This window comes from Callospermophilus lateralis, chromosome 11 (assembly GCF_048772815.1).
Source record: "Callospermophilus lateralis isolate mCalLat2 chromosome 11, mCalLat2.hap1, whole genome shotgun sequence".
In the NCBI taxonomy this organism is placed as follows: domain Eukaryota; kingdom Metazoa; phylum Chordata; class Mammalia; order Rodentia; family Sciuridae; genus Callospermophilus; species Callospermophilus lateralis.
In genome coordinates, this window is record NC_135315.1 from 68,950,558 (window position 1) to 68,963,695 (window position 13,138).

Consider the following 13,138-nt stretch of genomic DNA (forward strand, 5'->3'; position numbering starts at 1 on the left):
TACCATCTAATATGGTAGATATCAACCACTTGTGGCTTCGAGCACTTGAAATGTGATGAGCCTGAATTGAGATATGTTGTAAGTTTAAAATACATAATAATTTTGAAGAACAAAAAAGATTGCAAAAATCTCTATTTTTCTCTCTCTAAACACACATGTGTGCATGTGTGTCTATCTATGTATGTACATCTGTGGGGCTTGTGTTTTTTATTTATTTGTTTGCAGTACTGGGAATTCAATTCAGGGCTTCACACAAGCTATGCAGGCACTCTACCACTGATACACCAACCGTTTTTAAAAAATTAATTTGCCCAGGTTGGCCTTGAACTTGTGATCCTCCTGCATCAGCCTCTTGAGTAGCAGGGATTATAGACAGACATGTGCCACCATGTTTGGCTTCAATATATTTAAATATTGATTTCATGTTGATAGTATTTTGGACATAATTGGTTAATAAAATAAATTATTAACTTCATCTTTTTTTTTTTTTTTTACTTTTAATGTGGCCCCTAAAAACTTGAAAATCACTAATGTAGCTCACATTATGTTTCTGCTGGACAGACCTAGTCTTCAGCAGTGTGATTATTATTAATGATCAACATAAGAAGCTATGAGAAAACAGAGATAGAATTCCTCCTATGAGTAGGTAAGGAAGACTTCTTATATGGAGTGACATTTGAACTATGTCCTGAAGGATGTATTCCCCAGATAGAATAATCTAGGATGGAGTGGAAATTGTACAAGGATGTGTCCCCCAAACAGAGGAACTGGGAATGGGGTAGAAATAGCATTCCAGAAAAGTTCATTGATAAGAACATAAACTTGAAGTATAACTTGTATTTGAATCCCAGCTGAACTTGTGTTTTAACTTCTCTAAATGTTTCTTCATTTCCAAAAAAAGATAATTATAGGGCTGGGGTTGTAGCTCAGTGGTAGAGTGCCTGCCCAGCACAGTGAGGCACTGGGCTCAATCCTCAACACGACATAAAAATAAGTAAATAAAGGCATTATGTCCATCTACGACTAAAAATAAATTTTAAAAAGATAAATATAACCATGTCATTTACTTCTTGCGATAATTAAATAGCATAATATTTATAAAGAACTTTGCACATTAAAAAGTGCTTAATGAATGTTGAATTTTACTAACGAGTAAAAAAGAAGAGAGCAGTGCTTTGGAAAGTACTGTTGATTGAGCATGCCCAAAATGCAGGTGCCTTTGGGAAAGTGTGACGAGGTGAAGTACCTTGTGCATGAGGCGGTGACAATTTATACTTCATTCTATGGAGCCCTCACAAAGATCAAGGGCTTTCTAATCAAATAGACTTGGGTTCAAGTCTAACCCTTACCAGCAATCTTCAACAAGTTACTTTCTCTGAGTCTCAGTTTTCTTGCTTGTAAAATGGGTATGACAATCCTTAGAGCTATTATGTGAAGGAATGAGACACTATATGGCGGTAGTAAAACATTTGCAGAATTTCAGCTGTGTACTTGGCAATCACTTCAAAATAAGTAAACAGTTTTCTTTCCCTTAAAGCATTATGGATATGCAAGTAAGTGATAGAGAGCTTTAATAAAAGCATCTGTAGGTCATGGCTACAACAGAGAATGGTCAATAGTTTTTCTGGTTAGAATCAGCTCTTGCTTTTCCTAAGCATTAATGTCAACCTGTATTCATTTACTTTACATTTGTGGGACACTTCACAATTGTTTGGTGTCTACTAGAAAACTAGTTATTCCCTCCTAACTCCTATAGTAGTTAAATTTAATTTTGGCATATCTGAGAGCTGTTTTAATGTTACTGGCCTACTTAAAAGCATCTCTCATACTCTGATGTACCTGTCATTTAAATTAAGACTGTCTTTGAATGTTTGTATATTACTTAATATGTGTTTATAATGAGACATTTGGGGGAGTTTTTTTTTTTTTGTTTGTTTGTTTGGTACTTTGTGAAAGAATAAAAATCCTATAGAGATATTTCTAGTCTATATTACATAATCTGGGAATTTGATAAAAGGGAAAAGGCACCAAGATGTAAACCTTGTTATTTGTCATTGTCATTAGAAAAGCTAATATTGAAGAGATTGGTTATATAAATTACATACATCAACTTGATGAATATTTGGCAAAAGTTGAAAATGATGAGCTTCATTAACAAAACAGAACAAAAGGTAGAATGGCAAAGGGTGTATTTCCCTATAAGAAAAACCATTTAAAATTATTTGTACATATTGGTAAACTGAAAGCAGTTCATTTTACGCAGCTGATAATGTTAAGGCAAGATTGATTTTTTTCTTTCATTTAGCTTTCTTTGTATGTATAAAGAAAATATAGAATGTTTTAAGTATTTTAAGCTCACATATAGAAATCTTTCTCTTCTTTAGGGATGGGTTCGATCAGTCCGATCCCAGAAGGAAGTCTTGTTCCTACATGTAAATGATGGGTCGTCTTTGGAAAGCCTTCAGGTTGTTGCCGATTCAAACTTTGACAATAGGTAAGTTGTTAAGTTTTGAGTCCTTTGATTTTTTCTTCTTCTCTACTGTTCCCCGCTTCTCTAATCCAATATTCACATTGCCCCTTTGACCTATCTTCCTAAACACATCTATGAAAAATAGCTTTGAAGAAAGTCCAAATACTTGGAGTCAGTATCCTTAGCTCAGGCTTCTCTTTCTCTAACATCTTCACATGCCTGTATCCCCTGCCTCTACTTTCCATCTGTTTTCCTTCTCTTCTTGCAGCTCCTCTAAGCTGTTCTGCTCCTTTTTACATTCAGGCTTCTAGTCTTGTTGCCACTCTGCCTAATAAACCTCTTCTTCCCTGTCTTTCCAATCCAGTTTAGCCATCATTATATGTTCCCACCCCTTGACTGTGGTAGGTGACTCTCCTCTTTGGTCCCATACATTCTGTGCCCAGCTCTGTCCTGAAATGTATTTATCAGATGGTAATCAACTGAATTATTATTGGATTGCTTCTTTGACTAAGAACTCCTTGAAATTATGAATGGTATTTCATTTGTTTTTGTGTTCTCAGCTTCTGACACAGTGCTGACAAAGTTACCAATTATTATTTGTTGGATAAATTGAAGAAATTTATATGATTTTGTTGTCAGATGTTAAAACTAACACAATTTTTTTTCCTCCTAGTACTGGGGCCCACTACCACTGAGCTGAATCCCTGACTTTTCTTTATTTTTTATTTTATTTTATTTATTTATTTTTTTGATACTAGGGATTGGACCCAGGGGAGCTTCACCACTGAGCTACATCCCCAGTCCTTTTTATTTTTTATTGTGAAACAGTGAGTTGCTGAGGGTCTCACGAAGTTTCTGAGACTGGCCTTGAACTTGTGATCCTCCTGCCTTAGCCTCCTGAGTCACTGGGATTATAGGCATGTACCACTGCACCTGGCTATTCCAAACCCTTTTTATATATTTATTTTTATTTTGAGGTGAGGTCTAGTTAATTTGCCTTGGCTGGCCTTGAATTTGCACTCTTCCTGCATCGGCTTCCCCAATAGCTTGGATTACAGGCATGTGTCATGGTGCCCAACAAAACTAACACCATTTTCATGTTAGGGTATAAGTTATGAAGAATAGAATATTATACTAATTTGTTAAAATAAGAGTGCTTTGGTATTCCAAACATGGTTAGGATTAATTCCACATATTGAATAGGCTCATGGGTCTGAGACAATAAAATTGTTCTGATGTGAAAAGTTTGTAATTTTTTTGATAACATATATCAATATGGCAATTAAATGGGTATGTCTAATAGTATCTAAATTTTAGAGATTCTGGAGGATGACTACCCACCTCTTTGAGATATTCTCAGTGGCCCCCAGGAGAAAATTCATCATATCAATTAGTGCATATGTGAAGTCAGAGCGTCTTAAAACACTTTCAGGTTTGGTGAAAGATTTATCAGGTTTTCTCTCCTTGATGTAATGGTGGACAATCTTAGTTATATAAATTATATATGAATACATTTTAAAAGGAAACAGTGATTTTGCTGAGAAAGAAATCGGAAAAACCATTTCATTCACAATGACCTTAAAAGATAAAATACTTGGGAATTGATCTAACCAAGGAGATGGAAAATCTCTACAATGAAAACTATATAACACTGAAGAAAGAAATTAAAGATGACCTTAGAAGATGGAAAGACCTCTCTAGGTGGAGTAGAAGACCGAGATTGAGAAGGAGGAAGGAGGGATGGGAAAGGGGAGGAAATGCAGAATGATTTAACAAAATCACATATGTGCATATATAAATGTACCACAGGGAATTTGGTCTCTCTATGTGTGGAAAGCACCAGTCAAGGATGGATAATAGATGAGCAAGGGGAAGATTTTAAAAAATAAATTTTAAAATATTAAATATAGCCAGCAAACAAAACTGGGGAATTTCCTGATAAATTTAGTTTGATACAGTTTATTGTATTTATTGTATTATATTTTAATACAGTTTATTAAGGTTTTAATTTATTTTTAATACAGTTTATCACAGCTTTATAAGCATGCCCAGTCATCCACAATGCAGAGCCATACCAGAGCATTTATCATATTTATTGTAATTATGAAATGTTAGAACTGGAATAGATACATAATCACTTAGTTCACTCTCCTTCTTAATAGATAATTCTTAAAACAAATGAGTGTTCATCACTTTCTCTAAGAGTCATACAATAAATTTGTGGATAAACTTGCACTAGAACATAGACTTACTACCCTGAAGGTGGTCTGTGTGCTCAAGACCATCAGCTGGGTAAATTAAAGTAAATAACTTGATTAATTTTAAAAAATACATTGTAGAAAAAGTACATGTACTTTTAATTGTCTTAGAAGTAGTCTCATGTAATTTTTACCTGGCTTTCCCAAGGATAACATGTTGCTATAGTGTGTTCTCAAAACCAGGGAATTATCAACAGAACTACAGATCTGATTTGGATTTCATCAGACCTTACATGTAATCTACAATATGTTATAAAGCATTTTGACCAACTTACATTTGATACAGATAATTATATAACTTCTTAATTCTAAATAGCTATATGTAAATCCTCAATTTCTTTATTCCCATTTAAAAATGTATGGAATTCATTTTTAAGATTTGGGTATACCACAGAGCATCCATAAACTTTGAAGATTCTTTAACTCACTTGAAGGTAAGTACTCTATCATGAATGTTCTAATAGCAAGATTTATATTAAGACAAAAGTTATACTTAATAGCAAGATTTTTATTAAAAGAAAAGTTATATATAATAATATCTTGATTTCTTTGTTATTATAGAGAATTGACTTTTGGGAGTTCTGTAGAAGTTCTCGGGCAGCTGGTACAAAGCCCTTCCAAAAGGCAAAATGTGGAACTGAAGGCAGAAAAAATTGAAGTTTTTGGAAATTGTGATGCCAAGGTATGCTTTTGTTCAGGCTATTTAGGCTTAATTTAAAATAATAACAATCTGTTTTAAGTGGGATTATTGGAAAGATGGTACTTAGAACATTTTTCAGTTATGCTTCCCTGATAATTGAAACAGGGCATAGATCCTGTAGAGATAGTAGTAAAAGTATTACAAAGATGACTTAGTCTTATGAGAGCTGAGCATTAATCTGTGCATCTTTAGTGCCTGTCACAGTTGAACCTCACAGCTTTTATAAGCATGTCTAGTCATCTACAATGCTGGATATAGCCCATACCAGGGATAAGAAGTCCAGTTCTTCAGTGGCATTTTAAAAGGAAACAGTGAATTTGCTGAGAAAGAAATCGGAAAAACCATTTCATTCACAATGACCTTAAAAGATAAAATACTTGGGAATTGATCTAACCAAGGAGATGGAAGATCTCTACAATGAAAACTATAGAACACTGAAGAAAGAAATTGAAGATGATCTTAGAAGATGGAAAGACCTCTCTAGGTGGAGTAGAAGACTGAGATTGAGAAGGAGGAAGGAGGGATGGGAAAGGGGAGGAAATGTTCAAATGTTACTATAGTCTACCGTATTGGACAGCATAAGTAGAGAACATTCCCGTTTTTCACAGAAAGTTCTACTGATAGTGCTGACCTGGAATGTTGTAGTGCTGAACAGACAAGAAATTCTATATTAATGCATGTTTATACTTGTTTTTGAAGACTGTGTTAGTGCTTTATATATATAAGCCTGGTAAAGAGGTTAGAGGGAATAAAATAAAAAGTCATCAATCCAGTTCTTTAAATTTACAAAGATGGAGAAAATAAGGCCCACCCTGGTAAAATTGGTGGCACATCTGAAATTTATATTCTAGCTATTTGACTCCTCCTGTCTTTGCCATAATTACCTTCAAATGTTCAATATGCAAAAAATGAGAAATTTTAAGAAAATTGCATCATTTAAATTTATTTTGGTATTTTAGAATAATAGGAAAAATCAAATGTAAGGAAGTAAGAAAGAAAATGCACTAATTTTCTTTTAAAATGTCCTTCTGAATTATTTTCCAAGAAATTACAATTGAAAAATTGTGAAATAATTTAGAAATCGAGAGGAATAGAAAAGGTAAATATTTTTGCTTTTGCTTTCTTAGAAGGATCTATGATTATTTAAAATTTACTATGTGTTTTATTGTTCTTGAATTATTCTCCCTTGGCTTCTGTTGCTGTTGTTACCTTCTCCTTGCCTTGTTTTTTTTTTTTTCTTTTTTTCAAGTCACCAACTGTTTTATTAAGTAATTATTAGAACCAGAAATCTATAGCCATTAATTACATTACTAAGGCTGTTTCTTAGCTGTTTTTCTTTGCATATGAGAATTTATACTTGAAAAAATATAGGCTTTATTGAATAAGATGTTTCTGAATTGTAAAAGTATTTTTTATGCATGGTATACAAATGATTTTATTTTAAACATAAATAAAATTGACAATAGTTTATGTTTCTAGTCAGATGCATTTGTGGAAAGGAATTATAATTCATCCAGAAAATTATTTAGGAGTTCTCCATTAGTATCTAGTTTAAATAATGAGATAAGACATTTTGTTTATGTATAAATTTAATTTCAGAACCTTATTAAGTACTTTCTATCCCAAAGACACTTTTAAATAAACTTTTATAGGCAAAGAAACTCCATGATATTGTCAGATTTTTCTATGTCAAATTTTTTGCATATGAATACCAAACTTTTATTTTAGCAAAATAAAGTTTAATGAGTTAATGGCTTCTCTCAGTCTATAATGTTTACAAAGTAAAACTTTTAGGCAGGATATGATTTTGTAAACTCTTTACCTGGAAATAACTTAAAATTTTATGTCACTAAGCTAAATTTCTTTCAATAAATAGAGATTAATAACATATTTAACCACTTGGGAACACCTAGTTATCATTACAATTCAGATCTAGATAGGATAGTTTCCTTTTGAGGTAATCATATTTCTAAATTTCTGATTTGTTGTTTGCAAATCTCACTATCACAGGTTAAGCAAAGCTTATCAGAATGATGAACACTCACCTATTAGATACAGATATTTCCATGTTAGGGTTTCACTTGCATAACTGTATTTTTTATGTAAACTAAACCAGTGTTTTTAAGGAACTATCTATACAAAATAATCAAGGATATGAAACAACCTCCAAGGAAATAAACTTTGGGTTCTTACAATTGCATGATGGGGGAAAAAAAATTGAGAAATGAACATTTTAAAATAACATGGACTACAATTAGTACTTTATGCTTTCCTCTAGGACTTCAAATGGAGATTATTCATAAAATAAAAATCAGACTTTTATAAACACTAAAATCTGTCACAGATTGGTAACAACTAAGCTTTTTTCTTATTCTCTCAATATAAATAATTAATGAATCAATAATTTTCTTCCTATTCTGAAAACCAAGACAATGCAGTTGATTTTAGATTTAGCATTTATGTTTTTTTAAGAATCACTCAAACATATACAACACTAATACTTTCAGAGACTCATAGGAATATGAAAAAAAAAATTTTAATTATCGCAGTTTTTACCTTTAGAGAGTTCTAAGACTTAAAAAGATGGTTTTCTTTTTCATCAATATAATAATAATAATGTATAGAAAAAAAGATGAGAGATTTTTGTTATGCAAGCAAATAATTGTGCTTCAGACCGGAATCACTTTTGAATACGTTGTTTTTCCTCTAATTACAACCAGCAAGAAGGCAGTTTTGTGAACTAAAATATCATCCCCATACTTTCAGACAGTTCTTTTTTGTATGATGAAGCCTAAGCAATCCCCCTATAGACACAGCTCTTTGGAGCAGTTGAAATCTGTCTTTCACCACTCTTCTTCTGGTAGACACAGTGAAATCAGCTGTAGAAGTCTATATCTCAGGGGAAGGGAATTCATGAATGGAGAGGCATACATCTCCTCTAAAGGCAGTTGTATCTGTGCAGTTTTCTTCTCAGGGCCAAATTAGCTGGTGTCTGTCTGTTGATAAGGAGACTCATCATAAAAATTTAAAAACACAAAATAATTTGTTGAAATCTCATTTTCCTGCCACACGCAAGTGGAGCAGTTGCTCTTAAAGTAAACAAAGCAATCTGTAAATAGTCTCTGCAATCTGTGTTTCTGTCCTCACATTCTAATGACAAACCTCAGAGAACTGCCAGCTGCATTTTCCAGAAAGGTTAATGATCACAGCAGACACAGTTACGGTACACTGTGCTGTGGTCAGAGGCTCCCTCCTCCTTCCCTTCTTCAGTTCAGTGTCATTTAAAGTATTTAGGCTTTAGGGATTCTGAACCCCCAACAATTCCAGTTATATTCTTGTGGCTACATTTTCTTCTTGGCAAGCATGGTACTTGTTTCTGCGTACTATAAAAATCAGTGTGTGCACCAGACCTAAAAAGACGAGACTAAAGCAGCGTGCATGTGTAGCTCTTATTCAGCTTTTGTATTATCTTTCTTTTGAGTCTTTGGTTTCTGTCTAAAAGGATATGACTTTTTAATCTTGTAATATAAGTGTGGACATGGAGAAATATTTCAGGTTGGAGCCTTAAGTTCCTTTAAACTTTTTTTGTAGATTTTTAGTACTCTGCTAAATGAAAGATAGCTATTGACTGTTCCTCATGTTCTTAGACCCAGTGACATGTTGATAAACAGTAATAAATTGGCACTAGCTGATATGATTGTGGGTTTTCAAGACATTTGTGTGATTTTAACATTGAACCCCAGCTGTGTGTGTACAATGGTAGAAAACGTAATCTTTAATATCTACAATATTCTTAACTCCTGTGTGTCAAACAGTGAATTGTTTTGCATAATTATATGCTTAACCTCTCTATTTGTAAGAAGTCACAGACAGCTAGTGGATAGAAACTTGGTAAATAATAGATAAGCCTCAGTGATATTAATTAATTTAGCTAATAAATACTAAAATTGGCTTTAAACCCACATCTCTCTGAATCCATCCCACCATTCTTCTACCTGGTAAAAATTATGTGGGCTATATAAATCTGTTATATTAAGAAATAAAGGAGGAAAGCATCTTATTTTCTCTGAAGCGCTACTATTTAGGAAATGCTCTGGAAACTGGTTTTATAAAACAGGTTTTTTTGTTTGTTTTTTTAGCTTCTAATTTTTTCCTTATTTATTGGCAGGCATTCCCTACCAAATATAAAGAGAGGCATCCTCTGGAGTACATGAGACAATATCCTCACCTTAGGTGTAGGACTAACACTCTGGGTTCTATATTGAGGGTTCACAGTGAAGCCACAGCTGCTATTCATTCCTTTTTTAAGGTAAGATACCTTACTTCCAGGTATTCTGTCTTGTGAAGAGGTTGGATAATTGTAACACTGGAACATTTTCCTGAAAGTTCTGTTGTTTGTTCCAAGTACCTTTATTTATTTGTTTCAGGATCAAATGTCACAGGTGTACATATATAGTTTAAGAGCTTATTAAGGAATAAATACTGTAAATATTTAAAGTATATAATCTGATAAATTATGAACCTATGAAATCTTCACCACAACTGAGATGATGAGCATATCCATGACCTTGAAAGTTTATGTGTCTGTAACATCTTTATTTTATCTTCATTTTTAAATGATACTTTTTCTGGATACAGAATTCTACATTGACAGGTTTTTTTCTTTAAATACTTCAAGGTTGCCATGATACTGTCTTCTCGTTTGCATTACTTCCAATGAGAAATCTGATGTCATACTTATCTTTAATTCTCTATGCACACCTTGTCTTTTTTTCTTTGGCTGACTTTAAGATTTTTTCTTTATCATTGATGTTTTAGTCAGCTTTTTTTGCTACTGTGACTAAAAGACCTTACAAGAAAAATGTTAGAGGAGGAAAAGTTTACTTGGGGTTCACAGTTTCACAGATCTTGGTCCATAGATGGCCAACTCCATTGCTCTTTGCCAGAGGTGAGGCAGAACATCATGGTAGAGGGTGTGGCAGAAGAAGGCAGTTCAAAACAGGACAATCAGGAAGCGAAGAGAGCTTTACTCGTCAGAGAAAATATATACCCCAAAGCTGTATATGTGACCAGTGACCTGTCTTCTCCAGCCACCACCCTACCTGCCTATAGTTATTACCCCATTAATCCACTTAAATGGGTAATGCACTAATTTAGTTAAGCCTTTCATAGCCCAATCTAAACTTTCTTGCATTGTCTCACATGTGAGTTTTTGGCGAACACCTCATATCTAAACCATAACAACTGTTTTTTTTTTTTTTTAATCAATTTGTGATGTGCCTTGATGCAGTTTTCTTTGTTTTTCATTTAGGGTTTATTGAATTTCCTCGATCCTAAGTTTATCATGAAGTTTTTGGTTTTGTTTTGTTTATGTTTTTTTAGCAGTATTGGTACAAATATTTTTCTGTTACTTTCCTCTTTTGGGAACTGAAATTATCCATATATTAGTGCATTGATGCTATCCATAGCCCACTGATGTACTTTTCTTTTTTTAAAATCCTTTTTTCCATGGGGCTGGGGATGTGGCTCAAGCGGTAGCGCGCTCACCTGGCATGCATGCGGCCCGGGTTTGATCCTCAGCACCACATACAAACAAAGATGTTGTGTCCACTGAAAACTAAAAAAAAAAAAAATAAATATTAAAATTCTCTCTCTCTCTCTCTCTCTCTCAAAAAAAAAATCCTTTTTTCCTGTGTTTATTTCTTTTGGATGTTTTCCCTCCCTTTTTGATGGTTTCTATTGGTTTTTCTTTATGCTTACTAATCTTTTTTTCTATCCAGTGTATTTTTTCCTCTGAAACATTATACATTTCATATTTATTTTTATTTATTTATTTTTAAATATTTATTTTTTAATTGTAGTTGGACACAATATCTTTATTTCACTTATTTATTTTTTTGTGGTGCTGAGGATCGAACCCAGGGTCTCACATGTGCGAGGCCAGCGCTCTACGGCTGAGCCACAACCCCAGCCCCTACATTTCATATTTAGAATTCACTTTGGGCTTTTTTATTATTATTATTCCTTTTGTGTCTACTTAACTTTTTGAGCATATGGAATACAGTTTTAATTTGAAAACCGTTTTTATGTCCTTTTAATTTTAACATGTCAACTATGGGTTAGTTTTGATTGATGGATGGATTAGTTTCATGGCTTATATTTTCCTGTCTTTTTGCATATCTGCTGATTAATGCCAGACATAATGAATTTTACTTTGGGTGCTGAATATTTATAAAGCTTCTTGAGCTTTGTTCTGGTATGCAGTTGTTAGTTGAAAACTGTTGATCCTTTTGGGTCTGCTTCTGGTATTTGTTTAGCAGGTTTGGAACAGTGTTTAGTCTAGTACTAAGTATTTCCTGTTATGAAGTACTATACCTAGTGCCTTATGAACTGAGTTTTTCTAATCTGGCTTGTGAGAACATCCAGCCAGCATGTAAACACCGTGTGCTGTTCCCTCTAAATTTTTCAGTTCCTTCCCCAGTTTTGGATAGTTTCCTCCATGTAGGCACTCATCAGTTCTCTACCTAATACTCCTGGGTGACCCTCTGCAGATCTCTGGAGTTCTCTGTCCAGTTCTCTCTTCTTTGATACTATGTCCCATGAACTTCAGCCACATTGGTCTCAACTGTCTCTCCTCAAATTAGGGAGTCTTCTGGGCTTTACCTTATCACTGTCTCCCTATGCTGTGACCTGAAAGAGCTCAGTATCATAAGCTGGCTGACTGGTAGGGCTCAACATTCGCTTCCCATCCCTCAGAGATCAGTATCTTTTTTTTGTAATATTTATTTTTTTAGTTGTACACAATACCTTTATTTTGTTTATTTATTTTTATGTGGTGCTGAGGATAGAACCCAGGGCCTCGCATGTGCTAGGCAAGCGCTCTACCACTGAGCCACAACCCCAACCCCAGATCAGTATCTTTTATTGTCTTATATCCAGTATCGTGAAAATCATTGTTTCATCTGGGTTGCTTTTTATTTTTATTGTTTTTTTTTGCTTTATGATTGTTTCAAGTGGGAAAGTGAATTCAATTCCTGTTTCTCCATCTTGATCATAGATCATAGATATGTATTATGTGAATATTAAGCATTAATTTTAGGGTTATTGGTGTTACTCTAGTGGGTTGCTGTAATGAATGAAGACATTTTGTCTCACCTCTGCATTTTAACCATTTCCCTCCACCTGGGAAAGCCAAAGGGGAATGTGGTCAACAAATTGTTGAGTTGAAGGGCCCCTCCTCTCATGTCAGTGGGAAGGCACCAAAAGGCCAGGATGATATCACAGAGAATACTCAGTGTTATTTCATGTGGTTTTGGAACTTGGCCCTTGCTCCTTCTTTAGATTCAACTAATTTCCCCTGGTTGCTTACCAATGTAAGCTTCCCCTGGGCTATATCCAAATTCATGAAGTCCCAGTACATCTGTAGCTCACCAAGAGAGTTCATGCTCTTTAAAAAGCTCCATCAGCTGGGCACAGTGGTAAGTCTTAAGTTTGAAGTCAGCCTCAGCAATTTAACGAGGCCCTAGCAATTTAATGAGACTCTATCTCAAAATCAAGACATAAAGCTGGCACAGTGGCACATGCCTGTAATCCCAGCAGTTGGGGAGGCTGAGATGGGAGGATCAAGAGTCAGCAAGGGCAAGGTGTTAAGCAACTCAGAGAGACCCTGTCTCTTAATAAAATATAAAATAGGGCTGGGGATGTGGCTCA

General features: G+C 34.2%; 1 protein-coding gene and 1 pseudogene across 1 annotated transcript in view; one reads left to right on the forward strand and one right to left on the reverse strand.

Moving 5' to 3' along the window:
• LOC143410585 (asparaginyl-tRNA synthetase-like) overlaps window positions 1-13,138 on the forward strand; it is a 73,865-nt gene that overhangs the window by 1,151 nt on the left and 59,576 nt on the right. The window contains exons 2-4 of the mRNA XM_076871432.1: window positions 2,385-2,494; window positions 5,290-5,410; window positions 9,597-9,737. Of these exons, the coding sequence (XP_076727547.1) occupies window positions 2,385-2,494; window positions 5,290-5,410; window positions 9,597-9,737 (372 nt within the window). The remainder of the gene's footprint in view (window positions 1-2,384; window positions 2,495-5,289; window positions 5,411-9,596; window positions 9,738-13,138) is intronic.
• LOC143409721 (apelin receptor early endogenous ligand pseudogene) lies at window positions 8,325-8,486 on the reverse strand (annotated as a pseudogene).